General features: G+C 43.5%; 1 protein-coding gene across 2 annotated transcripts; it reads right to left on the bottom strand.

Annotated features, from left to right (window-relative positions):
- Nucleotides 1-2,124: 2,124 nt before the first annotated feature.
- Nucleotides 2,125-26,224, bottom strand: NOD1 (nucleotide binding oligomerization domain containing 1). Of its 2 annotated transcripts, XM_005143746.3 has the most exons (12): nucleotides 26,176-26,224; nucleotides 19,665-19,983; nucleotides 18,001-18,175; nucleotides 15,063-16,866; nucleotides 13,305-13,388; nucleotides 12,167-12,250; nucleotides 10,797-10,880; nucleotides 8,919-9,002; nucleotides 6,781-6,864; nucleotides 6,083-6,166; nucleotides 3,985-4,068; nucleotides 2,125-2,534 (listed from the first exon to the last, which is right to left on the bottom strand). In XM_005143746.3, the coding sequence occupies exons 2-12, from the start codon at nucleotides 19,878-19,880 to the stop codon at nucleotides 2,462-2,464; spliced, it is 2,856 nt and encodes a 951-aa protein (XP_005143803.2). In that variant the 5' UTR covers nucleotides 19,881-19,983; nucleotides 26,176-26,224; the 3' UTR covers nucleotides 2,125-2,461. The 2 variants fall into 2 exon arrangements, 1 of the variants encoding a protein (XP_005143803.2); XR_004079909.2 differs by lacking the exons at nucleotides 2,125-2,534; nucleotides 3,985-4,068; nucleotides 6,083-6,166; nucleotides 6,781-6,864 and having other exon boundaries at nucleotides 10,797-10,875.
- Between the last annotated feature and the right edge of the window lie 418 nt (nucleotides 26,225-26,642).

Raw genomic sequence — 26,642 nt, 5'->3', positions numbered from 1 at the left:
GTGGCAGTTCCTTTCCCTCATCTGCAGCCAGAATTAGTCAGCCTATCACAGTCTTGTCTTGATTTAGCTTGACGGGGCTTCAGCAGAGCATCCCTCACAGGCAGTCTGGTCAGTGCTTTAAAAAGCTTGCTGTTATTGCACTGGACTAGTGGAAAGACCAATGCTGTGTACAGAGGAGCCTTAAGCAAATGACAGGTCTTAAAGAGGGTTGTCTCTGGGTAAACAAGGCTCTCATTGCAGATGTGCTGCTCCAAATGGTCTGGGAAGACTAGGAAGGATGAACTGCAGCCCCAAATGCTGTGCCAATAGGCCAGGGGTACCAATAGGCAAGGTGTGTCAATAGAGAAAGAAGCTCTGGCTGCTTCCCCAGTGTGATTTCCAAAGCTGTGATGTGCTGCACGAAGGAGCCTCTGCCCTGGCTGAGCTGGGAGCCACATTGAGCTGTGTTCACAGCCCAAAATCACCTCTGAAACAAGGGGCTGCAATTGGCACAGTCACTGACACCACAAACAGTGCCAAACCCTGTCCCTGGGCTTCATCCACTACCACTGCTTGCTCTGAGTGAGGCTGTGTTTAGCTGCTGCAGCCATGTAGATGCTCTTGTCCCTGAACACTGCTCTGGATGCCCAGCTTGTAAGAGCCAGGCATGTAACAGGATTTACTGTATTTTTCTACCTGGGAAATGAGCAAATAATGCAGTGATTAGAGCCAAGTGCCCTTCAACACAGGCAAGTGCCAGTTATGGTGAAGGTGCTTCCCTCTGTAAAGGCAGCCTGGTAGAACAGGAACAATGTTTTGTGTCATGGGTGTCTGATTTGATAAAGCTGCTGTAAAGGCCTTGCTTTGGCAGATGTCTGAGCAGCTGGAATCCAGCTCCTCTGTAACCATATGCCCTTTTGCTTCAGTAAGCAAATGGCCCAGGTGCAGAAATGGTTCAGGTTAGCTGAGTGTCCTCTGGCATGGTCTAAAAGCCTGATCTGTCTCTCTGTGATGAAACATCAGTGCTGATCCCATGGACAGAGAGGAAAAGGCACTGGAAAGTGATGGGCAGTGAGCTGGTTTTCTGGAAAGCTCTATGAATAGTTTAAAATGTGTTATGGAGCTGAAGGAAGAGAACTGGGGACTGGGAAGGGCCTGCTGCCATGCTGGAACTGCAGGAACTCTGACCTGCAAAGCAAGCCTTTATTGATGCTTCACTTCATGGGGCAGATGGGAAGGTGAGGGCTCTTTGGTGTGGCATTTTAACTGGAGATTCTGCTTCCAGCCTAGCAAGGTTCTGTGGGTTAGTCAGCAACTGGAGAACTACTCGAAGTTTTGGGGGGTGGTAACATGGGACAGGGGGAGGTAACAATGGTAACTCCTTTGCAAACTGGTTCCTTTTAAAGGATAATGTTTTCTTGCTGGCCCTTATTGCTACCTGTCATTTGCCTTGTATTTTCCACTCATTTAAGCACAGAATGAAAGCTTCTCGAGCAAATCTCACTCCTTCTCTGTGCTTACATGTTGCTAAGAGAAGGGATTTCTATTTGGCACAACTGATTTTCAATCATCCTCCCCACTGAAGCCAAGCAACTTAATATTGGTGTATTGCCCACCAGCATGGTGTCTAGGCCCAAAGCCAAGGCAATGAACAGCCTGCTAATTAATTTGTCTCCAGACCCCCTCCCCAGAACACTGTGGAAAACAGGAGGTAGCAGTTTCTATGCAGTCCTCAGGAAGCATTCAGCAAGTGTTTTACTGCCAGGTTTATGTTTTACAGAGATGGCAATGAGGACTTCTGGTTGTACAGGAGAAAATGTATTAGATCCAGTACAGAAAAGACTACTGAAAGTGATCTGAGCCTGATGTATCAATTTCTTCCCCCAAAATAAGCAGTGTCTACCATGCTGCCTGAGGTCAGTGGGGAAATACAGGCCTAATTTCTAGGCAGGAGCAGGTATTCATGTTGAAAACATTGATACCATTCAACCATTATAGATGGATTATGTTTCCAGTAAAGCTTGTTCATTTTCAGTTATGCAGCAAATAATACTGTGAGCTCATGGAGTTTGTGCATCTTGCACCCTTTTCTGCATATATATATATATGTGTATATATTTATCTATATAAATAAGTTAGGGAATATTTACATCAGTGTACAGAATACATTTAAACCTCAGTTACCAAAATGCATACACCTGCCAGTGGATTTGGTCTGGTAACACTTTGCATTTCACCTTCAAAGCACCATACAGACATTAATTATTTACCCAGGCAGCTTCCCACTCACCAAAAGGATTAAGAACAACGGGCAGGGTAAAGGATGGAGCTGAGGGAGTGCAGCACCTTCATAAAAAGGCAGCTAATCGTGTATCTCTCTCCTGCTATGAGCACTGCAGATTTATGCCTTTATAAACCCCGCAGCCCAAGTGTAGGAGTAACCTTTGTAACACAAAGCTTGTCAACATGGGGAAGTCCTCATTCAAAAGCAAATGATCCGTTCTTCATCTTCAAAAGCTTTGGCTTCTTCTTGGCTTATGAGGTTCCCATTCAAACTGGAGGGGAAAGATAAAAGGGATGTGAGAGTACGGTAGTGACCATTGCCCATCTATTTCAATACAATATATATATATTTTTTCCCAAGGTGTTTGGAGCAGAGATCGCAGCTTTGCAAGGCCAGATGAGCTGCATGCTTCTCCTGGGCACACAGCTGGGACCTGGCCTCAGACTGGCAGGAAGAACAGGGATGAAGAACAGGGATGAAGAACAGGGATGAAGAACAGGGATGAAGAACAGGGATGAAGAACAGGATGAAGAACAGGGCTTCATCTTCAGAAATACAACTGAACCAAGACCTAAACTTCACTGAACTGAAACCAGTGTTGGATACTCAGCTGTTTGCATTTCAGCAAGCAGCAGATAGCTGACTAAGGTCCTTACCATGCAGTGAGCTAGTTTAAAGAAACTGAAATAGTCTTCAGAGCATCTTGTGTCTTCCATAACAACATGGGAAGTACTTGGGCATTAATAATGTGAAAAGATTTAAGGCAGAATTTTCAAGCCTGGCATCACAGAGTTAATCTACACTGACATTTACACCCCTGGAACTGAGCAGCCTGGGTAAGAGCTGAGATCTATTAAGCCATTCAGACTGAGGGAATTCTTGGGGTTAATGAACACCTCTGAAAACTCAGGCAAGACTCAAGAGGCAGATTTCAGTCTGAAGGTTCAGAACGATTCACGTGGAACTTGATGCCTCTTCTGTAGACGAAAGCTGACAGTGGCCTCTGAAAAAAGCATCTCTTCCCCATCCCCAGGGACCCCACTAGTCAGATACTGAGTCATCACCTTCCTAAGCAAGAATTCAGTGTCCTTTCCCTAAAACAAATACATATCTTTAAAAATAAATTTCATGTTCAATAATACAGCAGTGGTGCTAAACCCAGCACTGACTTCTGAGCTCCCTGAGGTGAGGGAAGGAATGTGGGACTTGGCTTGGTGCCTGACAGTGCACATGGGTGACTCTGTGATGCCCACCTAATCTACAAGCAAATGTTACGAAAAGTTAATCTTCTTGTAGCTTAGCACTTGGAGCGTGTTTGGAGCAGGGCCCAAAGGAAATCCAGGCACAAATTCCATGCAGCACATTAGTAATGCTAATTAAACAGAACCATCTCCTACTTGTTGGGATTTAGCTCCTGAAAAGCATGAACATGGGCCCAAGTTTAAAAATAAGTCAGAACAGGCAAGACTTGGACTGTGAATTCAGGCCCAAATTCTACAAGCACACACATTCTGTGAATCAGAGAGATGTGAACTCACAAAGCTGCATGATATTCGTAACACACAGGGAAGGTTTCAGTGACCTATCTGAAACCCACAGCTCAACTACAACCCCTGCCTCACATAAACTTGCTCTGAATTCATGAGGCTGGAAAGAAGCAATGCCAGAAGTGTTTTAAAGGGAGAGTTTACAAAGTGAGCCTTTGAGGAAGGGATCTTTACCAGATTTCTTTAATAGCTGTGTTCTCCTTGAGAGCTTCACTGAGGTACTTCACCCCTTTGGCTGTAATCCGGTTCTGGATAAGCCTGAAGAGAAAGCACTTCATGTCAAACTAACACACAAAACTAGTTTACAGCACGTGCACAACCTACACTAAGAACAGAACTGCCTGTTTGCCACATAAGGGGTGTGATTCCTGCCTGTGAGGATGGCACACAGTGTTGGTCAAACACCCCACATGCACTTCCAGAAGCAGAGCTCAGGGTATTAGTCCTTCCCTTTTAATCTTGCTTGTGGTTGCATTCCAGAAATACTGAGCTTAATTACATAGCTGACAAATTTCTGCTAAGAACCTTTTACAGCTGGTATGGGACTGTGATATTTGGACTCTGAGACACACAAACTTAGTGCTGGAGTGCTGTGAGATGTAAGTGTTGTACAGACAATTCTGGGTACAGAACCTGTGTATGCACAGTGATTCAGCAGTTATGATCTGCAGGTTGCCAAATCTTCCTGTCTTGGTTATCAGATCAGCAAGATCTCTGAAAAAATGAGGCACTGAATCTGACTCTGGTATGAGTAGGTGCAAGTCTCAGTGAAGCCACCTTAGCAGCTACAACATATGTCCTATCTGAGCTGAGAGACAAGAATGATACATGACTCAAGCTGATGGCAGCAGTAGGTAACTCTTACACTGCAGACTGCAGACCATCCCCTAGCTCTCTCATCTGTGTGAGTATAAAAATACTCATATCCCCCTAGCCTAAGTCAATACTCACCTTTCAGACTGCTGTGGTGTGCCCTGTAGCTATTCCTCTCCATGTGACTGGCTGCATGAATCCCACAGGATTCGGGAAAATTGGGATGAACTGAACAATCTCTTAGTGGGGGAGAGAAGGAAGGAAGCAGGGAGGCATTCCCATTAAAGGTCTTTCTGCATTTGGTAAATTAATCAGAATGCAAAGGGATCCAGTAGATGCTTTCAGTTACCTTTAATTGTGCCTCAAGTCCAACTATCTGTATGGGTCACTACCTTCTGGAGGTATCCACTGATCTATCCAACAAATTAGGATATAAATTTGCCTACTGGCAGAAACCCCAGGCCCTGGTAAAGGCATGTATCTAAGGTTACTATGACTGCTTTGGATGGGAAAGGTTTTAATATGCATTCAAACCAAACTGCTCAGTGAAATGTATCTGCAGCTCTGCACAACCAAGCCCTCCCCACCCCTCTTTCATTTTCAGGGTGATGAGCTGCAGAGCTTCTACTGGTTTCAGAAGAGCCTACAAGTATTTGGCACCTCTAACAACAATCAGGTCTTCCTAAGAGGTGAGAATGAGAGTTAATACAGGGAATGCTAGACTGGAGTTAGCAAAGTCTGTGTACAGCTTGTAAAGGGACTCCATTTAGGACATTCTCTTCATCACTTGGAATGAATGGATGACCATTTGTTTCACAGCCCATATGTGCCCAAAAATTCTTGTGAACCTCTGTATTAGAACAGCCAATGCTGTGTTTTCTTAGAAGTTTAACTAGTCTCAGGGTTTGCTAAGAAGGATCCCTGAGGACTTCTTATAGATGAGTGTTTTGCATGAGTGAAGGTGCTAGCCCTTGAAGAAACATCAAGCAAATGGGGCACATATTGAGGTGCCTGTCATGTAGGTTCTTAGTTGAAGAGTAAGAGTTGAGCTTACTAATTGCATAGTATGATGATAAATAGAATCATAATAAGGTGATTCTACTCTGTCTGCTTGGTTCTTGCTTTGTTTGGGTTTTCTTTATTGATTTGGTTTGGGTTTTGTTTGGGTTTCTTTAGGCAACTTTTGTGTTTGAGGCCAGTGCTGTTCCCAAAAGGAAAGATGAAATCAATCAGTAGTTTGCAAGTTACCAGGACTCATAAACAGCTTCAGCCTGTGCCTGTAAGCAGGTTCAAAACACTGGACAGCAGCTTTATTAACTTCCCATTATAACTGTCTACAACCAGTCAGCTGCATCCAGACCATGCGCAGAAAGTTTACTGTGACCTACATAGATTTGGAAGGTGAAGCTTTAATGCAGTGACTGCCAAAGAGCCTGTGCTTCTGTGGAATGTAACTCACCATAAATGCACCAGTTTGTTGTTGACCTTCAGCATCTCTGCAAAACTCATTGCTGCCTCATCATCCAACTCATTTTTAGTCAACCTAAGGGGAGAGAAAACATTCACTTAGGAGGTTATGGTTAATTTCTCAGCCCCCTGTCTTACCAGCTTGTCTCTGACTTAGCTTTAGACAGCCAAAGGGGGGTGTGCTGTTCTTGCCCTGAGCAATTTCTAAAGTCTGGACACAAAGAGATACTGAAGAGAAGCCCTGGAGGTAAAAGAAACAGGAGTAACAGATCTTTATTTCTTAGAGCAATGTCCTAATGATGTTTAGTGACTAAAAGGTGGATGAGGTGTAGTGGAAAAATGCAGAGAGGTAGAGACCATACTGAAGAGGTGCAAACACTGGGGACAAAGAACTTGACTTCATATGATGGAAGTGAGAGAAGATGGGGAAAGTGAGATGTGGAGGGAGCAGAGCGAAGCATGACACTGGGACACTGGAGGACAGGCACTGCTGATCCATTACTCATATCCCCATTCTTCCAAAGAGATACATCTTACAGCTTGCTGGTAGTGAAAGCATAGCAGATGAGGGGAGGGAGAGAAGGAGGTAGGGAGAGTAGGAGGAGGCAATGGGATTGAAAGGAATAAATTAGGCTTGCATCTTTCTATGGAGAAAGGAGAGGAGGAGAAGCAGACCACACTGTCACTTACCAGAAGATTTTCACTGAGTTATTGTGTTGCATAGCTTCAGCAATGCTTTTGCCTCCTTCTGTTGTGATGCCATTGAATGCAAGACTGGGAAATAAAGATACAAGTATGTAAGAAACAGCACCACTTGGCCCTTCCACTACAAATACTAGTGCTTATCATGGATAATCTATTTCCCAGTTGTACAGTTCAGTATTTGGGTGTTTCAAAGGCCCACATACGTTGTGAACCAGCAAGTCCTTATGACTGTCACAAGTGAGAACAGTTCACAGGCTGCAGCCTGAGTGCAGGTCTGGCATGCAGGCTGTAAGGCTTGCTGTCAGCAAGTTGTACTCTCAGGACTGAAAGCAGAGCTGCACCCAGTGGTTTTGAGAGTAAAGGCTTTTAACAAGGACAAAGACTTGTGCTTAGCAGTACATGGGTTTTTACATGGATTTGTCATCCCAGATCCTGATATGAACTGGGCATATTGTCCTTTAAGTCCTTCAGACACCCAAATATCTCCTTATTCTTCCAAACACAACACCTTCTGTTGTGCAGGGAGAGATGAGCTTGTGAATGCCTGCTTTCCATTACAAACCACAAATATTTCTTAGTCTGCCCTTCATTCTTTGAATAGACATTGGCAAAATCATCCAGTTAAAATTATGCTCCAGGCTCCGAGAGTTCAAAAAGCATTTTCCCCCTCAAAAGCCAGGCCAGGACCTGAAAATAATGCAACATCTCAAAAAGAGGTGAAAAGGGACATCAAGTAGGGCAATGGCACAAATATATGTTAGCACAAGTCCCTCCTACCTTCAGCTGAAATTAGATATTCTCAGTCCATCATGACTGAGCCTAAAACTGACAAATATGCTGAAGTAAACTGATGTAGGAGGGACTATCTTCCCTTAATCTTTTCATAATGCTACCACTGGTGCTATGAATTCAAGTTGTGAAGCAAGGTTAACCACTGGAAGATAAGAAATGAACTCAAGAGCAAGGACACTGCAGAGCAGAGGATTCACCCTGCACAGGTGCCAGCAAAACCTAGGTCTAACCAGCACAGTTACTCCTTCTTATTCTTACAAACACATTCATCAGCACATTTGTTTCCATCTGAGAATCACTCAGCTCTGATTTGGGTTCCGAATGTTTCAAGTCTGATGTGCCTGGATGGATTCTGCTATTATAGGAAGATGTCTATTTCACATAGCTTTTACATTTAAATATATCTAGGTCACTGCACCTGTTCAGCTTTTAATTTTTTAAGCCCAACTCTCCACTCACAGAAAGGAAGACAAGGCACCAGCTCCAAAATCCCTGTAGCTGAAGTGGCAGCAATCAGCTCTCCAGAGATCCCGAACTCCCCAAGAAACTAGTGCCATGTGCCACCTTGTGGGGAAACCAAAGAGGAGAGGCTTGTCTGCTCCCTCGCAGTGGAGGACAGTGGAACTGGGAAACAAGCTGAAACGATCACTATGAACCAGCTGTGTGGATGGACTCCAAACCAGCAGCAGATGCTACAATATGCATCTTTAAATCCCTAGCCAGCACTTGAAAGTCTGGCAGGGGATGTGCTGTTTCACACTGCTGTGCTACCAGCTTCACCCATGGCTTCCAGAAGGCTGATCTGAGATGAATCACTGAACTCCAGTAAGAACTACATCTCTTCAGCACTGAATGTGTGGGGTCTTAGCATTACTGCAGTAATGATGAGCCTGATGAGCCTGAATCTAAGAATGCCCCAGTCCTAGCCAATACCTCCTAAAAATTACTTTGGTGAAAGTGCTGTTATACCTGCACAACAGAAGCTGTTAGCATTGAGCTCACTGGGATCCTGCTTCTGTGACAGCTGGTCTACCCTTCTGCTAATGCTCCCAGAGCAAAATGGCACCCACTGACCATGTGCTTTCCCAAATGCCAGTAACTCTGTGCAGCACAAGGGGAGGAGGTGCAGAGGAAAGGATGCCAGCCCTGCAATATTCTTGCTTAATGGCTTCCCAGGGCTGTTTGATTCAGTCTGGCCTCTTGCTTCCACCAGGAGCCTGTTGGTTACAGATGGCATTCCAAGCTAACACTTGGTGGGAAGAATCATTGCTTCAAAGCACGGTGGAACAACTGGCACTACAATGAGCTGCCTGGCTCTGCTGGTGCTTTACCTTACGTTTGTTAACCTGGGGTGGTTCCTCAGGGCCTCTGCAAATGCCTTTGCTCCTTCATCACCAACTTGATTACCCCACATCCTGGTGAAGAGAGGAAACCATGAGATATGAGGTGTGCTTCCCTAGTGCCCCATGGTGCTGCATTCTCCCCTCTTCCCTCCCCTACCCCCTGATTACTTCACAGTCTTTCAGGCTGGTGAGAAACCTGGAAGGTACCTCCTGGCTGAGCCAGACATGTTCCACTCCCTGCACAACACACCAGCAGCCTCTGCTGACTCATCAGTACCCTAAGGCTACAGCACAGAAGCAGCTCTAGGAGACAGCCTGCTGCAGAAGTGCTTTTGGGATCACCTTGCTGCATTGGGCAAACCCTCTGCAGCCCTGCATTGTTATGGGGTAAAGGAGTCTTGTGGTCATCTACAGTGAGCTGCCATGAGAAACAGACCAAGTCCTACATCCTATCATTGCCCTGCTCAGTGTTTCCTCCCCCTCTCAAGCTTCCCTTCTCCTTTAGAATAGTCTGGCAAAATGGTCATAGTTTCTTCAGCATTATACCCAAATGGTATCTCCTCTCTCACCAGTGGCAAAGAGAAAAGGGGTAATAAAACTCTTACAGGGACAGTATGACCCTAAGCTCTTCCACGCATCTGTAAGGAATAGTATTTCCAATGGCAAAACAATCCTTGGTAACACAAAGAGTTAAGGGAAGGTAACAGGGTAAAAGCTGCAGAGATTTGGTCACCATCTAACAGCAGGATCAGGTAAAATCTTTTCTGTGCAGACCAACCACTTTGAAAACTCATCCTATATTATGAGGTTTGAAAATGCCTCTGCTGAGGTAATAAGGGGTTTTTTTCCAGGGATCATGGCTTGATGACTCAGAGCCACACTCAGCGTGATGGGTAATTAGTTGGCAGCTCTTATCAAATCAATTGAGCTGTGTGGTATCTAAACAAATCCACTTCCAGTAAGTTGCCCAGAATTTCCTTGTCCTTGGCAGTTTGTTATGTAAATGCTGAATATATCTCTTTAAACATTACTGTCCAAGCTATCCTAAATCCATTTGGAAAGATCACTTCCTCCACAGGAGAAAATAGGAGTCCTTCACTGAAATTACAGCACAGCAGACCCAGCTATATGATAATGGAAGTGTGCCTGCTGACGACTATGTTTGTGAAATGTTGTAGAACAACAAAACTAAAAGCTGAAAATCTGACTGTTCAAATCTGATTTTCCTATTTCAGGTGGTTTTGTGACATTTGCAATATCCAAAAAGGTTTTAGTTCCAGGTATTTGAGTGTTTGATTCTGAAAGGAATGTTCTCCTGTAGGGTGGAAGGAGAAACTGAGTTGTTAGGGGCAGGGGGGATAGATTAAAAGAAGGAAGATGATGGGAATTCTGTTTTACTCTCTTTCAACTTTATCAGGACTTGATGCAGAAGGTTTGACAATTGTAACACTGACACTCCATAACTAGGTATGTTACCAATAGTCACAATACCACCCAGACTTCAAAATGACCAAGTATCTCTAGAAAAGCTGTGTTGCCATAAGGAAAGTGGCTATCTTTACATACTCTCCTCTTGCTAGTTTGTTCCTCCTTTAAGGTTCAGTCAGAACAGGGACAAAACAAAACCCAACCCAAACATTATGTGAACTGGAGAACAATAAAGCAGCTCTCCTCCCTCTGAGTGGAAAACATGACTATGCTTCTGCACTGAGTGGAAAACATGACTATGCTTCTGCACTGGTTTGTTCTAATGCCACCACTGGGAGGGAAGGAATAGCAGGAGAGAAGGTAAGACTAAAAGAAGGAATCCTACAGATGCATTGCTAAGATCAAGCCCTGAGCTGTGCTCCTTAGCACTGAACTTACCCAATTTCAAACATTGTCTTGCTCTTCTGGATGGCCTGGGCAAGGCACTTCCCTCCTTCACTGGTTATCTTGTTTGCTCCTATTCTGCACAAAAAACATGAATTGATGAGGTACATCACGTATAACTGTATAGTTATTAGAACATCACTTCAGAAAGCAATACAAGTATTTAATGCTGATTAATTCTGGAGGCTAGCTGCAGTTATCAAAGGTTAACCTACAGTAAAAAATACTGCAGTCATTTAACCTTTGATTAAATTACATAATTTTATGTTGTCTTTCCCATACTTTGCATGTCAGCCCTCCAAACAAGAAGTATTACAGTAGAATCTTGGGTTTGGTGCTCAGTATGTCAGAAATGAGCTTTAGGAACCAATCCTCAAGACAAGAACCCCTGCCTAGTTTTTAATACAGTTCATAATATCAGCAGTTGCTACAGAGTACATGAATTACATGCAGCATGTTTCATGATGCCATAGGGAACAGGATACCTGTATCTCTGGGCTAACTATGCACCCTGAAAATAACAACCTTCCAAAAGGCTTTCTTGTGAAAGACAGATGAACTAAGCAAAGCACTGTGTTAAAGCAGTGAAAGAACCAAAGCTCTCTTTGGTTTCAAAACTCTGCAAGTATTTCAAATGGGAAGGATGTAGCTACTGGGGGTTTCAGAACTGGACCAGAACCCAAGAGTCCCTGGCTCCTGGTTTCTAAATTCATACCAACTACAGCTGACATTGCTGTAGCTACCTCTGCTTTCTGCTGTGGTCACAATTACACCATTGGTTAATGATCATATCGACCTTTATGTTAAACCAGTGTTGTGCATGGCCAGATACTCTTACCTGGGGAAGTTCCAGGAATTAAATGGAACAACTCACCAAGTGAATGTGGGGAATTCCAGAGTTAAAGTATGACACCAGCACAGCCTGACACCAATGGCTCATAAAAGACAAGATGTAAAGCAGCTTGGTACTAAATACAAGTGAATTCGCCTTATTGCAAGGGGCAGCAAGATTCATGCACCACTGGCCTCACTCAGGTGCTCAGACTGAATTCAGGTAAAGAACAGGTCTCATACTCTCTTTCAGCTTGTTACTATATTCTAGCAAAGACTTTCAGTTATAGAATTACAGAATCATAGAATAGTTTGGGTTGGGACTTTCAAAGGTCATCTGGTCCAACTCCCTTGCAGTGAGCAGGGTTTCACTTGCTACCATTCACTTCTGGATGACTGTGAAAGAAGATACAACTTTAATCTAAGTTATATGTTATTTGAATCACAATTTTTGCCTTTTTCCACTCTCCCTCCTGTTTCAAGTTGCAATAATAAAGATACTGTAGAAAAAGAAAGGAAAAAATCCCACATACTTAACGTATTCAAGGCTTGAACACTCCTCAATTAGTTTGGCAACGTATTTGGCTCCAACATCAGTGATTTGATTGTTGTATAAGCTTAAAGAAAAATCACATTGGTAAAAATAGGTTATTCCTTCTGTTACTTTAATATTTACAACCTGAATGTTCTACAATAACATGCAGCACCTATCTTTTTTGTATGCCTTTGTGCACATTCACAGTTCCTGGTATTTCTATTTTTATATAAATTAATATTGTGAAGGGCTAGATATCAAGTACAAGGAGACCAGACTCCAAATCATGGGAAAATAGATATTATATAAACTTTTTAATAAATGGTCTCTCTGAGCAAACAAAGCTTCCCTCTATTCCTGTGCTGGAACAGAAAGAATATTGCAGAAGAGAAAACACCAGAAAAATGTATTTTTGGTCATTTAAAAGTCATAAAATCCCCTTGCAAATATTACTGAAGATCAGATACCTGAGCAGATATACTTACATTAGGGCACTGGAGGAAAAAGGCAGTTCTTCATATTCATATTTACTTCTCAAAAAGTCATTTTTATGTAGCTACTTAACCAGGAAGCAGGGAGTCAGAGCTAACATGCCTTCCAACTTCAACTTGATTAAGAACTAAATAAGGTTAAGGAAATTGGTACCATGGACATTATGCCTTTAAACTGTATGTTTCTGATACTAGTCTCTACCAAGCTGTATCTGCTTTGCACAGTTGAAATGAATCAGTTTACAGCAGAGCAAACAGAAGGCTCTAGCTATGAAGCTCACGCTCTTGCTTGTGCTCTGTCTCTCCCCCTCCATAGCTAGCATAAGGCTTTAGGTATAAAACTAGCATGCCCACACAGTTCAGTACCCTGACAGTGGTTCTGCAGTGTTACAGAAGGGCTTGCTGTCAGTGGAAGGCCACCCTGTGGTGCAGTGCAATGGGAGAGGAAGCTGTGGGCCCTTTCCCAGTGAACTGTTAAGGATGCCAGCTGAGTCATTTCTGACACAAAATGCTGCTTTGCATGTGTGCAGTAAATGAGGAGGTAACTGTGGTTTCCACCCCACCTTTGCAGTGTCAGTACTGTCAGCATGTCACTTTTATTTTCTAGTATCAGGATCTAGTGGTTTGCTCCCAGCTGGTACATACCCCAGGAAAGACACAATTTGGTACTTGGAGAGTTCTTCATACAAGATCCTTACTCCATGATCTGTGACCTGATTTACACTGAGCCTGGAACGAGAGGAACAAAAAGAAAGGTTGAATTGATACAGATTACAAGTGCTCGTCACCCATGAGTTAATGAATAGGTCTACACTTAGAGGTCTTCCATACTTTAACAGGCCCTTATGCCACATATTAAAAGCCATTAAGGGAAATGTGAGCTCAGTTTCATACAGCTCACTTCAAAACCAATAGAAGACAAAAAGCCCCAAATCTCCAAGGTAATGCTCTGGAAGCTGTCCACAAGAAAATGTAGTTAAGTCAGAAACCAGAAACAAACACCTCATCTCCTCCTACGCTTACTGTGATTGCAAGGAAGAACTTCTGCTTGACACCCTACCAAAAACAAGCTTTCCTAACTACTCTTCCTGCAACCTTCTCTCTGAGTACCCAGTGAAAGCCAGCACCTTGGAAGTCACCACACATTCAGGCTTCACTGAATAAAGGCTGTGAAGAGTCCTGGCCAGGAAAGAGAACTGCAATCCCATGGGTATCCTATTCTACAGACCAGAACAGTCTGCTTCTTTGAAAGGGATGGTTAAGCTGTTATGAACATTTCCTGGTTTGGAGAAATTCCTCATTAGAAATCAAAGTCCTAACACCAGAAGAGCCATAAAGACCAAAAGGCAGCCTAACAGACTGGTTTGGTGCTGGAAATGATGTTAATATCACAATGTGTATGGGCATGATCATATGATAGGGACAAAGAATGAAAGTCTTTCCTTTTCTTCTATGTTTGTCTTACATACTTAAGCATTTTCCCTTACTGCTTTCTCTTGGGAGGTCAGCTGATTTGCAACTAACTGGAGAAAGTGTCACTTGTTCTGATTTAATCCTAGAGGAAAACAAGGCAGAGCACAGCCAACCCTGAAGAATAAATCCATTTATAAAAGCAAACAAGCAAAAACCAAACAATCCCTCCCCCCCCCAACAAACTCATGAGGCTGAAGGAGCTTTAAATATATATATATATTTGAAGTTCCTGCTCCTCTGCACCTAAACCTTTGGACAAATAAGGTATAACTACATGGCACAACCTCAAAGGACTACAGGTGGAACAATGCGGCCTGTGATGTTGGAGGTGGAGTTAGTTGTCTGGGATCACAAGCCATGTCCTCTCTCCACATCACCTCAGGGAAACACCACATCTAAAGACATCAGCTACATCCTGCATGGAGTACTACATGTTAGCTCTTATTCTATGAAAGCCAAGCATCTTGGAAAGATGTAACAGCAAGAAATTCAGAGCTTTTGATTAAGGGTTATTGTGAACAGCAGATCCTCTCTTACCCCATATGAGCAAGGACAGAGACAGGCTCAGGCAACCTTGAGGTAATGGAGGAAGCACTTCTGTTTCCTTTCTTTTCCCTTATGCACTTTCTCCTATAAAAATCCTCTTTTGAGAAAAAGCAATTTGAGGTGGAGCTAACTGAACCTACAAGTTTACACAGTCCTGGCTTCTAAGGACATCTAAGAGTATCACCCTTCCCATTTGGGTTTCCAAATTCACAGCTTGTCCCTGCTCCTGTGACTGGCTGAACAGAGTTCAGAAAACATGAAACTTTAATTGCCAGGAGCAGGAAGCATCCTCATCCTTCTCCACCTTTGAGATCAATTCCTCCAGCCCAGCAGCTTGTGTAATAAACCAAAGGTAAGCAAAGACCTGCTTGCACAGACTCCCACCTGATCACTGCAAGCTTGCTGAAACAAGGCAGCAGCTGTTTCACTCCGTAGTCATTGATGTTGTTGTTGTCCAGATCCAGAGCCAGGCGCTTCTGAAAGTGATGCATAACAAAGGAAATAGCACTGCAGTCAGCAGAGTAGGCATTGCAGTATGTGAGCTTGATGTAATTGGCATGCATGCGTCTGGCAGCCAACTTCCCCACTTTCTCATTCTGAGTCTCATAGAGGCACCTCAGCATCCAAACAAAGTTGGGCTGGACCTGGATCTGATTGTATTTTGGAAGCCTGGACCGAGTGAGGCCTTTCAGGTGGGATTTCATGCTCTCCCCAAAGTATGTGACGAGTATCTTTCTCTTCCTCTTAATGACCGCAGGCAAAACTAAATGTCTGAAGAGCTTCTGCTTGGATCTAGAAAGCAGGCCACAAAGAAACAGGTTGGTAAAATGAAAGTGTTCGTTGTTTCGGAAAGGATCCACCCCTGCTAGTTGTTTCTTCAACCAAGGGATATGAAGGCAAGTAGGCTGGACAGCCTCAGTGGAGGAACATTCATTGAAGAACTGAAGTAACTCCTTGGCACCCACTTTCTCTTCAATAACCAGGAACAAAGCTGTGAAAAAACACTGAAGGGTTAGGTGCAAGAACTCATAAGTGAACTGATCGTCACAGCCACTGTAACCTTTAACTGTCCTGAGAAAGCCCAATTGCAAATCTCCTTCAGAGATGTTCACTGATGAGACCTCCTCTTGTTCAAAGATAAAGAAAGAGTTCTCCATCCCCTTGTATGCCATTTTACCCAAAGCTAGAAGAGTTTCCTTTCGTGATTTGAACACCTCTGCTTGGCTCCTGGTGTTGTTCTTTAGCAAACTTGTTTTCAGAGACCGGTTCAGATGGACTTCAACCATGAGCAAAAACACATCTGTCAACGTAACAGAACAGTCTGGAAGCTCGTGGCTGTCAAACATGGAATGGAAGTGTTCAAAGCATTTAAATATAATCCAACAAAATAAAGGCACTGTACACAAACTGCAGAGATTGGGGTTAGCTTCCAGCTGATTCAATACCAGTGTTCGTTGCCCCTCATCTTTAAAGAACATAGCAGTGTAGTCCTTCAGGTTATTGCTGGAGAAACCACGAAGCAACACTTTCTTCCTAATGATGTTCCTTTGGATTTCAGTTCCTGTCCTTGCTGTAAGAACCTTCTTGGATCCCTTAAGCAGCTTTCCTCTGAGGAGGCTTACCAGCAGCACCAGGGGGTGGACGGCTTCACTGGGCGAGCACATCTCGGGCATGCTACTGAGATCAAAATTGGAGTATATCTCATCAAAGCCATCAAATGTGAAAAGAACTGTATGAGGGAATTGCAGGATGTGATGGAACACCTCTGTAGGGTCCTGGTCTGGGTAGCAATTATATTTGAAAAGCAGGTCTTTCAAACATATGGCTTCATCTTCCTTAAAGCAACTGAACATCCTACATCGGAAACGGAAGAAAAATTTGGCCCCTATGTCCAATTCTTTTCTGGCCCAAAGGCTTTGGATCTTTTGCAGCAAGATGGACTTCCCAATTCCTGCATCACCAAAGACATAAATAGTCTCTCCATCCTCATTAATTAGACCAACTGTGTCATCAAAAAGGGCTTCTAATTCATACACTTTGCCTAGGCTCTCATTGGTAAAACTGACCAGCTCCATAACACTGTTGGAGTAGATTTCTTCCAATAGCATCTCTTCCCTCTGAGCATATGACATAACAAACTTGGAGTCCCGTCCCAGTTCATATCTGAGTTTCTGGCAATACCTGCTAACTAAAAAGACAGTGAACCATTATTAAAAAGACTATATATACAATGAGCCACCTCTTTGGGAACTGAGAGGTGTAATAACCAAATGTAATATAGGTTCTTTGGCAGTTACTTCTATTTGTGCTGCCATTATCACTATCTTGGGAAATTCAGGTGCTAATGAAAGGCAATGTGTGTGCCACCCTTTCCTGAAAGCTAATACTGACACTGCATCAGTTTAAGGGCTGCCATCTTTCAGTTTAGACTCAAAGCCAAGACCCTGACACTGTCTTAAAGGCTGTTTTGCTCTCTGCAAAAGCTTGTTGGTCACTGTTTAGTTTTGCATCTGTCTTTTCACTATATTCATATTCTACCTGAGAGCTCTATCAAGGAGGTTGTTATTCTTCCCTAAGTTGTTTGTTAATTTTTATTACTGTAAATAGAAAGTATGCATTTTAGAAACCAGGTGCCAAGCATCTCAAAAGATCTTTTTTTTACACATTGGTTTGTGTTCTTACTGCAACTGAAACCTTGTGTCAGATGGGGCAAAGTAATTCTTGTATTTATATAGCATGAAAAAAACCTCTGAAGAGGAAAACATTTATTTCTGCAATACTTTAACTCTGACTTTTGGTATCATTTGTTTAGGATCATAGAATAATTCAGACTGGAAAGGACTTCAGAAGGTCTCCAATCCTACTTCCTGCTTAGAGCAGGGTTATTTATGAGAACAGATGAGGTTACTCTGGGCTTTATAAAGTTGGATCTTGAAAACATCTAAGTGTGGAAACTGCACAGCCTTCCTGGGCAACCTGCCTCACTGCTTGACTGTCCTCATCCTGAAATACTGGCTATTCCATTGCCAAAACATGACAGTGTTGCTAATAAATTGCAGTAGAGGCCTAGAAAATACTACAGCTGGCACAAGATGGTTATGTCGTTATGCTACATATCCACAAACAAATGCAGAAAGAGTTTGACTTCAGCAAACCAGGATGTAATATATCAATGTGACTGTTGTGTTATACAGTGTGACTTTAGTTACCTGGTTACCACTGCTAGCAAGTACAGCATGCACCAGCTGTGCCTGCCTAGACTTTCCCACTCTCATGTCACCTGGTTAGTTCTAAGGGAGGGAGTATAGATGCATAGCCTTACCTGGATCTGTATTTACCACAGGTTTACTACAAATACTCTCTGAAGGCTCGTAACCTATTTCATGCAGCCAAGGCTGAAGTTCATAGTAAGCATCAGTGACTTTCTGCAGGACACAGATGAAATACTCTGAAACTTCTTCTCCCTTGCTTTGAACCAGGTCTAGAATCTTGCGAACCTGAAGAAACACCACATGGAAGATCATTGATACATTGCATTTTATCACAGTTACACTTGCAGACTGCTTCAGGATCCTTTCTGGACTGGAACAGAACCAAAATCAAAGGGGGTGCTTCAACAATGTGACTTCAAAATCTGGCTCTGAAGTTGAACTGTCACAAACCTCACTTGCTATTTGTATTTGGATGTTGCAAGAAAGTTCCAGAGCAGGACAGACTGATCCCTCTCTGGACCTTACTGCAGATCCCAAAACCTACAACTCTTCCTTTGAACACAGCAGCTCAGTTCTGCAAAGGCTGAGCCTTACCTCCAAAGGCAAAGCAGAGAGTGATCTCTGTGCAACTAGGACAAGGCAACCCTAGGACAAAACCCTCTGCAAGATACAGCAATCATCTGGGGATCCATGTTGAATGTCTGGATCCTCTTGCTAGAAATTAATGAGGAATTCAGTTCTAAACCAGACAAAGTGTTCAGAGAGGCTGTGGTCTCCTGTGAGCTTAAAGCAGGGTGAGGAACATGCAGTGCAGCACACAGCATTTTTTCCCAATCTGTATGCTCTAAAAAGCAATTTTATGCCTTACAGAGAAGCTCCCCCAGAGTCCAATTCACTTCAACTGCTGTGGCCTGCTGGCTCTGCTTAGACTCCTGATGCATGGCCTCCCCCTCAGCTTTGTTACAACAATCCTGTATATTACACTGAGCAATAAGAAATGTAGATGATTATACAGCATGCACTTATTCAGCTTTGACCCTGTCCACAGAGTGAGCACTGTGTCACCACTTGCAAGCAAGAATGATTATTCCATGGAAACCTGCACTGTTAGTGAAGTCCAAGGTCTTTGAATGTTTGATGGTGACACTAGTCTGAAGCTGCATGACTGCTTTTTCAGGGAAAGGAATTAGGGGTTTATTTTAAGTGATGATGCAAAGAGCAGCTGTGCACATGGGATCGTTTTGCTGCTGATGTCCAAAGACAAGAACCTAAATGTGCCAGGATGTACCAGTTTTCTATACATTTACAATGTACATAGGTCTTTAAAGAGAAGGGAGGGTGTGCACATGGACAATCATTAGCTTTTAAAATGTTTCTAACTCTCTAACGCAGGATGATGTCCCATAGCATCCTGAAGCAGATTTTCCTTGCAATGCTCTGCACAATAATTGAGGCCTGCGTGTAGCAACCTGTATGTGAACAGCTACTGTGGCCACATCTCATCAGAGGACAAAGCTGCAGCCAGGGGAGACAGAACAGCAATTATCACCCTGCTCATTCTGACAGCTGCCAATGGGCATTACCAGCAGTGTCAACCATGCTGTAAAGAGATGTGCTGGGAATTCCTGTCCAGAAGGAATGGGGTGAGGAAATACCAATATAACAAAGATTAGAAAAGACACTAGGCATGAAATTGCCAGATAAACCCATAAACCCCAGTGATAAATTGAAAGCAACAAAAGCTTTACCCTGGCTAGTGAAATAAAAGGATTACCTTATCTGCTTGAGTTGGAAACTGGACAACAATCTCTGCATCTTCAGTGGAGAAGTAGTCATTCTCAATCAAGTTATCAATCAAACACTGTGTGTTTCGGATTCTACTGACCAGAAGCTCTCTGTATACCTTCAGCAAAGCAATGAAGGATGGAGGACTTGATCCTTGAGGTTTTTCCACAGAAATCTCCGAGTTAGCACAGAGCTGGCCTTCCATAGTTGAGATAGCAAGAAGCTGCTCCACCTAGCTTCATCACTGTCCATGTGCAGTGAGGAGTCTCCTTGGGGAAACACGCAATCTGTCCTTCACGTTACTGAGCCTGTAAAGAATAATTGCATTTTAAACCTTATCCTATGAAGATACAGCCTTCAATTTGCCATCAACAATACTCTTAAGTTCTGTGTAATATCATGGCCAACTTCAATAAGAGGTTTCTTCCTCAGGTAGTTCCATTTATTTGTTCAGGCTTTGGAAAAGGAAGTATCTACAGCAGGCAGCATCCCTTCTGTACCAGCACTTCACCGTAGCTTGCCTCAAACACCACCACTAGCATCTGCTTTATTAACTGCCTGTTCTTAGTGCATAATTTTATTAGCTTTTCATGTTTCAATAGCAAAGCATCTGTCCAAATATATTTGGGCACGGAAGTAAATGGAATAAAATTGTATTTCATAGCAATTAATTTGGTAGGGGGGATTAATTCCTACCAGCCATTCACTTTGCTTTTTCTGCATTACAACAGAGTCTGTATAAAGTGTTGCCAATGTTACCTGTCCCTGTAAATCTTGACACAGTTTTAGCTAAACTAGGAAAATACATTTAGCTTCAGGACAGAAGGTTTGAGAAGCAGTAGTGAGACTGTGGCAAAACCACTGATCAGATGTTTCTCATGTGAAGGCCAAGGGTAAAATGGTGCTAACAGTGAAAATGATGCTGCTGATTTCAGAGCTAATGCACTATTTAAGGCACAGAGCACTTCACACCTTCTAAAGCTACTGGTTCAGACAGCATGTAAAGCAGGGAAATATAATTGCATGGGTTTAGCTTGGTTAATCTTATCCAATTCCAGTGAGTGGCCATAAAAGTTAAAAATAGTTTTTCAGCATCTGAAAAATAACTGTGGTACTGAAAGAACTGACATTAGGTGACTGCAAATATACAAGATCCCATCTAGTGATTCACACACAAAATATGGACCTCTCCTTGAGCAGGACCTGCACAGAATAACTGAATTCAGAGACTGTTTCCCGATGGCATCACAATTCCTATCCACTACTGGACTGGGCATCCAATCACCTCCATCTTCTTAAAGGGGAGAAACTGCACCCAATGCATATTGTAATGAAGATATCAATTTAAAACCTGTGCAAACACTTAGGCTTGAACAGCTGACCTCAGCCCCTGTATATACACCTAGAGACACAATACGATCACTAACTGACAGCTATGGGATCAGGAAACCCTCTCACTGCTATAGAGATGTTGTTTAGAAACCATACTCTTCAGCATGAATGCTCTCTCCTTGTCTATTAATATATATGCTGTGTATGCTCTGGTTTTCTATACCAGCTCTTGGGAGCTCCTTTTAGATGGCCATTTATTCCCATTTTTCTTTACAAGGCATAAAGAAATAGGAATCAGGATCAGACTGGTCTGCTCTCTGTTGCATTACTAAAGCTGTTTTAATTGCAATTAATATACCACCCATGAAGTTATATTGTAATTACAATTCAACAAGAAGTTAATTTAGGTATGAACTTTGCACATGCAATTTTACATGCAAAAAGCAGGTTTTTGCAAGATCACAACTGAATCACCTCCACATAACCAGTGAGAGTTTGCATGATGAACACAAATCACTGGCGCCATCCAGTAACAGGTAAAATGCACTGCTTTCAGCAGGACAGGGGTTATATGGAACAATGTTTAGTTGTGATTACTGTCATCTTAACAAAACCAGAACACAAAGTTCTTGTTCAACAGCTCTGTAAAGGTGCCAGCTCTGCTGCTACAAAATTCAGTTTCCCAAGACATTTACAATGATGGCAAGCTTTCCAAACACTCCCTGCACTGCCCTGACAAGCTAGAACTGAGCCCTGCCAGCTCACAGGTTCTTCTAGGTGACCTGCTGCTGGAACAAGCTTATTTCTATGGGGTTTCCATACCAGAAGCTGCAGCCTGCATCAGTTCAGCTTCTCCTGCTTGATGCTGGAGGAGAGCACAGGTTTTACACTCCTGCATTTTAGTGATAATACCAATCTACACTTACAATGATTGACAGGGCAAACCAGCTTAGTTCCTCTGGTTTCAGGAGACCAATCAGTGCTAACTTATGGTTGCTAACCAGTACAGATGCAGATAACTGCATTAAGAGCTGAGCCCTCCAAAGGCTGAGACCATGCAAATTCCCAACTGGATTGTAGCCAGCTCCAAAACTGAAATACTCCCTAAACCAAAGGGAATGTAACCAAGTGATCTGACTTTCTTACCACATAAGTAAGTGACTGCATCTACTCAGACAAATCAACCTTTCATTACACCATTCACATGACCCACCAGATGAAGTGGCTGATTTCTGAGTCACTGAGCTTCCTAGAAGTCACACTGGCACATCTCTTTGTTCCAGAAAGTTCATTCCATAAATGAACTCTATCATGAAGATCAAACAATGCTGAAAGCATCATTTACTCTAAAGCTTTAGCAAGCTTTTCGTTAAAGAGACAGTCACCTTAAAATACAGGCAACAGAGATCTTAATACCCAACATTCCCCTGCTTGCTTTTAGGACCACATTATCCTAATATACTTTCTTTCTTCCTGCTTTGTGAGAAGGACTGAGGAACACTGAGGAAACCATAATAATGAACCAAAGTGCTGTTATGTGTACAAAGCAAATGAAGTATTTCCTTCACTCCTTCAGATCCATCCACAAAGAGGATAAGAAAAAAGAAATACAGGAAAAGGACAAGAACATGGAAAATATGGAAAGATCAGAAGGTCCCAAAAATGCCTGGGGTGGAAGAGAGTGGAGATATAAAGCTGCAATCAAAAAGAATATAAAGTAAGGTTAAGCATCAGGGGAGAAAAGGGAAGAGAGCAAAAATGTCAGGCAGGGAAGTCAGAGCTGGCAATATGAATTCTGTGCATGTGACGTCCTCAGTGGTATTTTCAGTGGCAATATTGACTTTAAAGCAAACAAATGCACATCACTCAGTACTGTAGAAAACAGTAATTTTCATCAGTCTCTCAATAAGAAACAATGGAAATTTCCACCATCTGCAGATGAAGAAAATGCCACGAGAGGCTGAACACCTTAAATGGTGCTGGAACAGAAAGACTTCCTGCCACATGCAGTTAAGAACAAGGCAGGTACATGCATGTTTGTGGTGAAGTGTATCAGCTACATGAGGAAACTTCAGCTCCTACTCAGACCAAAGTAAACACAAGAAGTTCCTACAGTAGCAATTCTTGGTGCAACAGCACCGAGAAACCCTGATCAGCACAAGAAAGGAGCTTGTTCTCTCAGAGAAACACACTGCCATACCATTCTGATGTACACGGCTCTGGTTTACTAGGGCATTTCTTGTTGGGGTTTTCTTAAACATAAGGCTGACGTGTTGAATCATGAGGGCTCCAACTTACTTGCAAGTCCGTCATGCCTCTTCCTGGGAAGAGCTGCACTTCCATTATGCTTTAACAGGAGTCTTTTCAATGTGGGATTCCCAAGGTTACAAAGTACTTTGTTAAACGATCTGTTAGTTTTACAATGATAGGTTACACATCTGCTATGTTTAAAGGTAAATGCTTCTGTAGCTTTTAAACACATGCTGAAAGCATCTCCTTGCTTATAGTACATATGGCATTCATTGCCTTATTTTGGGCACTCCAGATGCTGGGTTCAATTTTAGTGCAATTCTTGTGACTGATGTGGCATCAGCCATTAGAAAGCTATTAGAAAAGACAGAGACATAGACTGATGTGAGGCACCTCAGTTTACTGATCAAGGTCTAAGAACACCCACCATTTATGATTCTATCCATTTCTGAAAGGGCTTATGAATGCAATCATTTTCCTGAAAGCCATCTTAAGGCTCTTACAATCCTTCATAAAACATCATTAACAAGACAGACAGAGACTACCAGGAATTAAAAAGAACCAGAGAACAGAGAGCTCACTCATTAGTTATAAAGGCCAAGAGGAGAGAGAAGACACAGCCCTGGCCAAATGAAACCCAGTGGGGACTGAAGTGATGTGAGAAGCAACAGCAAGTGTGGCAAGAGATGCATAGCATAAGCCTGTATAACTGAGAAATACAAAGGAATACAAGGCAGCAAGATGGTGATGAGGACAGGGATAAGGAGGGGAAAAAGAGATAACAAATATGTCATAGTAAGAAGTACACTAAAAGTATCATTGCTCACAGCAAGGTTTTGTATATAACCCATATCAACAAGCTGCAGTGGTGCTGATGGCCTCTGCATGAAGGCACTGGCACTTTCATCTGGTGGTTCTTCTGACTTCTCTGTTCTCAGCATTGTGCAAGCATATGTACATTTATATCTTTCCTGGCATTGCCCTTCTCACATCCTCTTTTCACTAAGATCTCCCTGTTCTTCTAACAGAACTGCTGTGCCTGTTCACCTTCCAGTGCAAGTGAAAACTATGCTCTTTTATCACAACAAGGCTTTACCAAACATAAATGCTGTGGATAAAGGGCTGAAGAATCTTAAAGAATAGCTAAAAAACACTTCCACTTTGGAATACCACTTCTTCTGTAGTCTTGCTATTCTGACAACAACTGTTGCCCTACATTGCCTGTGAAACAAAGTCCTAAGGCACATAACTGGTTAACCACAGGGAGTAGGTGGAACATCCTCAGGACTTTTACAGCACTTAATACCCATCTCCAGCAAACAGGGAAGCACACACACAAATCCCAGTGCCAGCCCAGGGCTGGGGAGCCCCTGCTGGCATAGCCTTCCTTCCACCTGTAGTATTCAACACCAGACTTTGCCATGCTTTCTCATTAATAATGGTAAATTAGACTCAGTCAAGCCAATGTAAACTCAACCTTTTCTGTTTCTGCAGTCATAGCAAGGAACTGATTTCCCCCATCTTCTTTCATGTGTGCCACAGCAGCCGCTCTGTAACAAATGAATAAGGCACAATAGATCTCCACACAGCAGCCTTCACTATTAAAAGAAGTTAAAACTCTTTTACATAGATCAAGAACAGTAAAAACTGTAGAAAACAGGAGTGAAAGGACACACACACACTACACAAAAGGTCTGTATATCTTGAACAGTGATCCTATGTATTTCCCAACCCTTTTACAGCAGAAATGGTGCATTGGTAGAGCTTGTTCAGAGTCTCCATTTACAGTCTCTAACTACCATCATTGATGCTATGTATGTCAATAAGTACCCTGGGACCCATACATTACCATCACACTGCTGTAAATCCATTACAACGCCTGTGGTTTTTTGCTCTGGGGTCACCAAGACCAGCATCTATCAGCAATTCCCCCTCTCTGACAGCAGCATAAGCTTGCACAGCCATCCCTAACTGCAGAGCCACAGATGTAAATGACAACAGAAGGAATTACTTCTGCCTCCATGCAGTAAACTGACAAGCTTTTGCTTAGAAGGCACAGGCGGCGACAAAAATACCCAAATCCTTCAGTTTTGCTCTGTATTTCCTAAAAGCTTAAAGAAACAGCACTTTGGATACAATGTGTGGATGAAGGAGCAAGCCCCTGTCATAAGAAGTGAAGGAAAATCCCTTCAATCGGAGAAATCTCGGGGTTTTTATTAAGAGATGGAGGAGGAAGGGAACAACTCACTGGTGAATCTAAAAGCAGGAATGGCTTTCCTACTATCATAAACTACCTTTACATCCAACCTACAGCCAATTCCACACCTGAAGCTGTACTGACGGACCCGCATCCTCACAGCTCAGTGAGCATCGTTCCGGTCACCAACACCAACTCTCGTTACCTACAGCCAACACCACCGCTCGCTTGTGCCTTGACACCCATCGACCCAGCCAAACGGGATCCCGAAGGGGAACAGCCCCAGGTGAGACAGAATCAACCCCCGGTGCCAGCTTTTCCTTCGGGAATGCTGCACATGGGCCAGCACCGTAAGGAACTGTTCCTTAGCCCTGCTGGATGCCGTGGGAAGGCGTTTTCCTCGCCGCGGACACTGCTGCGGGTTCCGGCAGCTCGGAGGCCGAAGGAGCCCCTGCTATAGGAACACCGAAAAGCCCCATCACTTTCCAGTCGGGAGAGCGGCGCAGCCCTTTTCCTTCTCCTTCCCTCTCGTCAGGGGAAGGAGGTAACAGAGAAACTTCCATGGGATAACAGGAAAACTTCACTTTACAACAGGCACAAACTCTACCTTGCCCCTCACGACATGGCGGCCACCCCCCCACACACAACCAGCCGCCTGTGGAGCGGGGCGGGCAGCAGCCACACGACCCTCCTCCGGCCCCGGCCCTTCCCCTGCACTCACCGCGGCGGCGAAGGGACGCAGGCAAGGGGAGGAGCCGGCCCAGGGCTGCTTCACCCCGGGGAGGAGCTCCGGCCTCACCCCGGTGTCTGAGCTCGGTCGGGGCCGGGCCTCCCCACAGCGGCATGGCGGAGGCTTCCTCCCCCGAGAGCTATCGGGGGTCCTGCCTCAGAGAACGGGGCCTCCGCCGGCCCTCAGGAGCCCTGTGGTCCTCAATAGGAGGCACTTGTCAATAGCCCCATGGAGGCTGTCAGGAAATTGATTTCCACTTTCTTCTTGTAAAACACCCATTTAAGAGGTCAACAGCTCAGCTGTGTGTTAAGGGTAAAGCAGAATTGGTGCTGATCATAGAATCCCAGGTTGGAAGGGACTCAAGGATCATCTGGTCCAGCCCTTATGGTCAGCATGTACAACCTAAACTGAATAGCCCAGCATCAGTGTCCAGTGCTGGCAGGTCCAGCATTTCCTTA

This window comes from Melopsittacus undulatus, chromosome 1 (genome assembly GCF_012275295.1).
Source record: "Melopsittacus undulatus isolate bMelUnd1 chromosome 1, bMelUnd1.mat.Z, whole genome shotgun sequence".
Lineage (NCBI taxonomy): Eukaryota > Metazoa > Chordata > Aves > Psittaciformes > Psittaculidae > Melopsittacus > Melopsittacus undulatus.
Note: the sequence above shows the minus strand (reverse complement) of the source record. Positions and strands in the feature narration are given on the sequence as shown.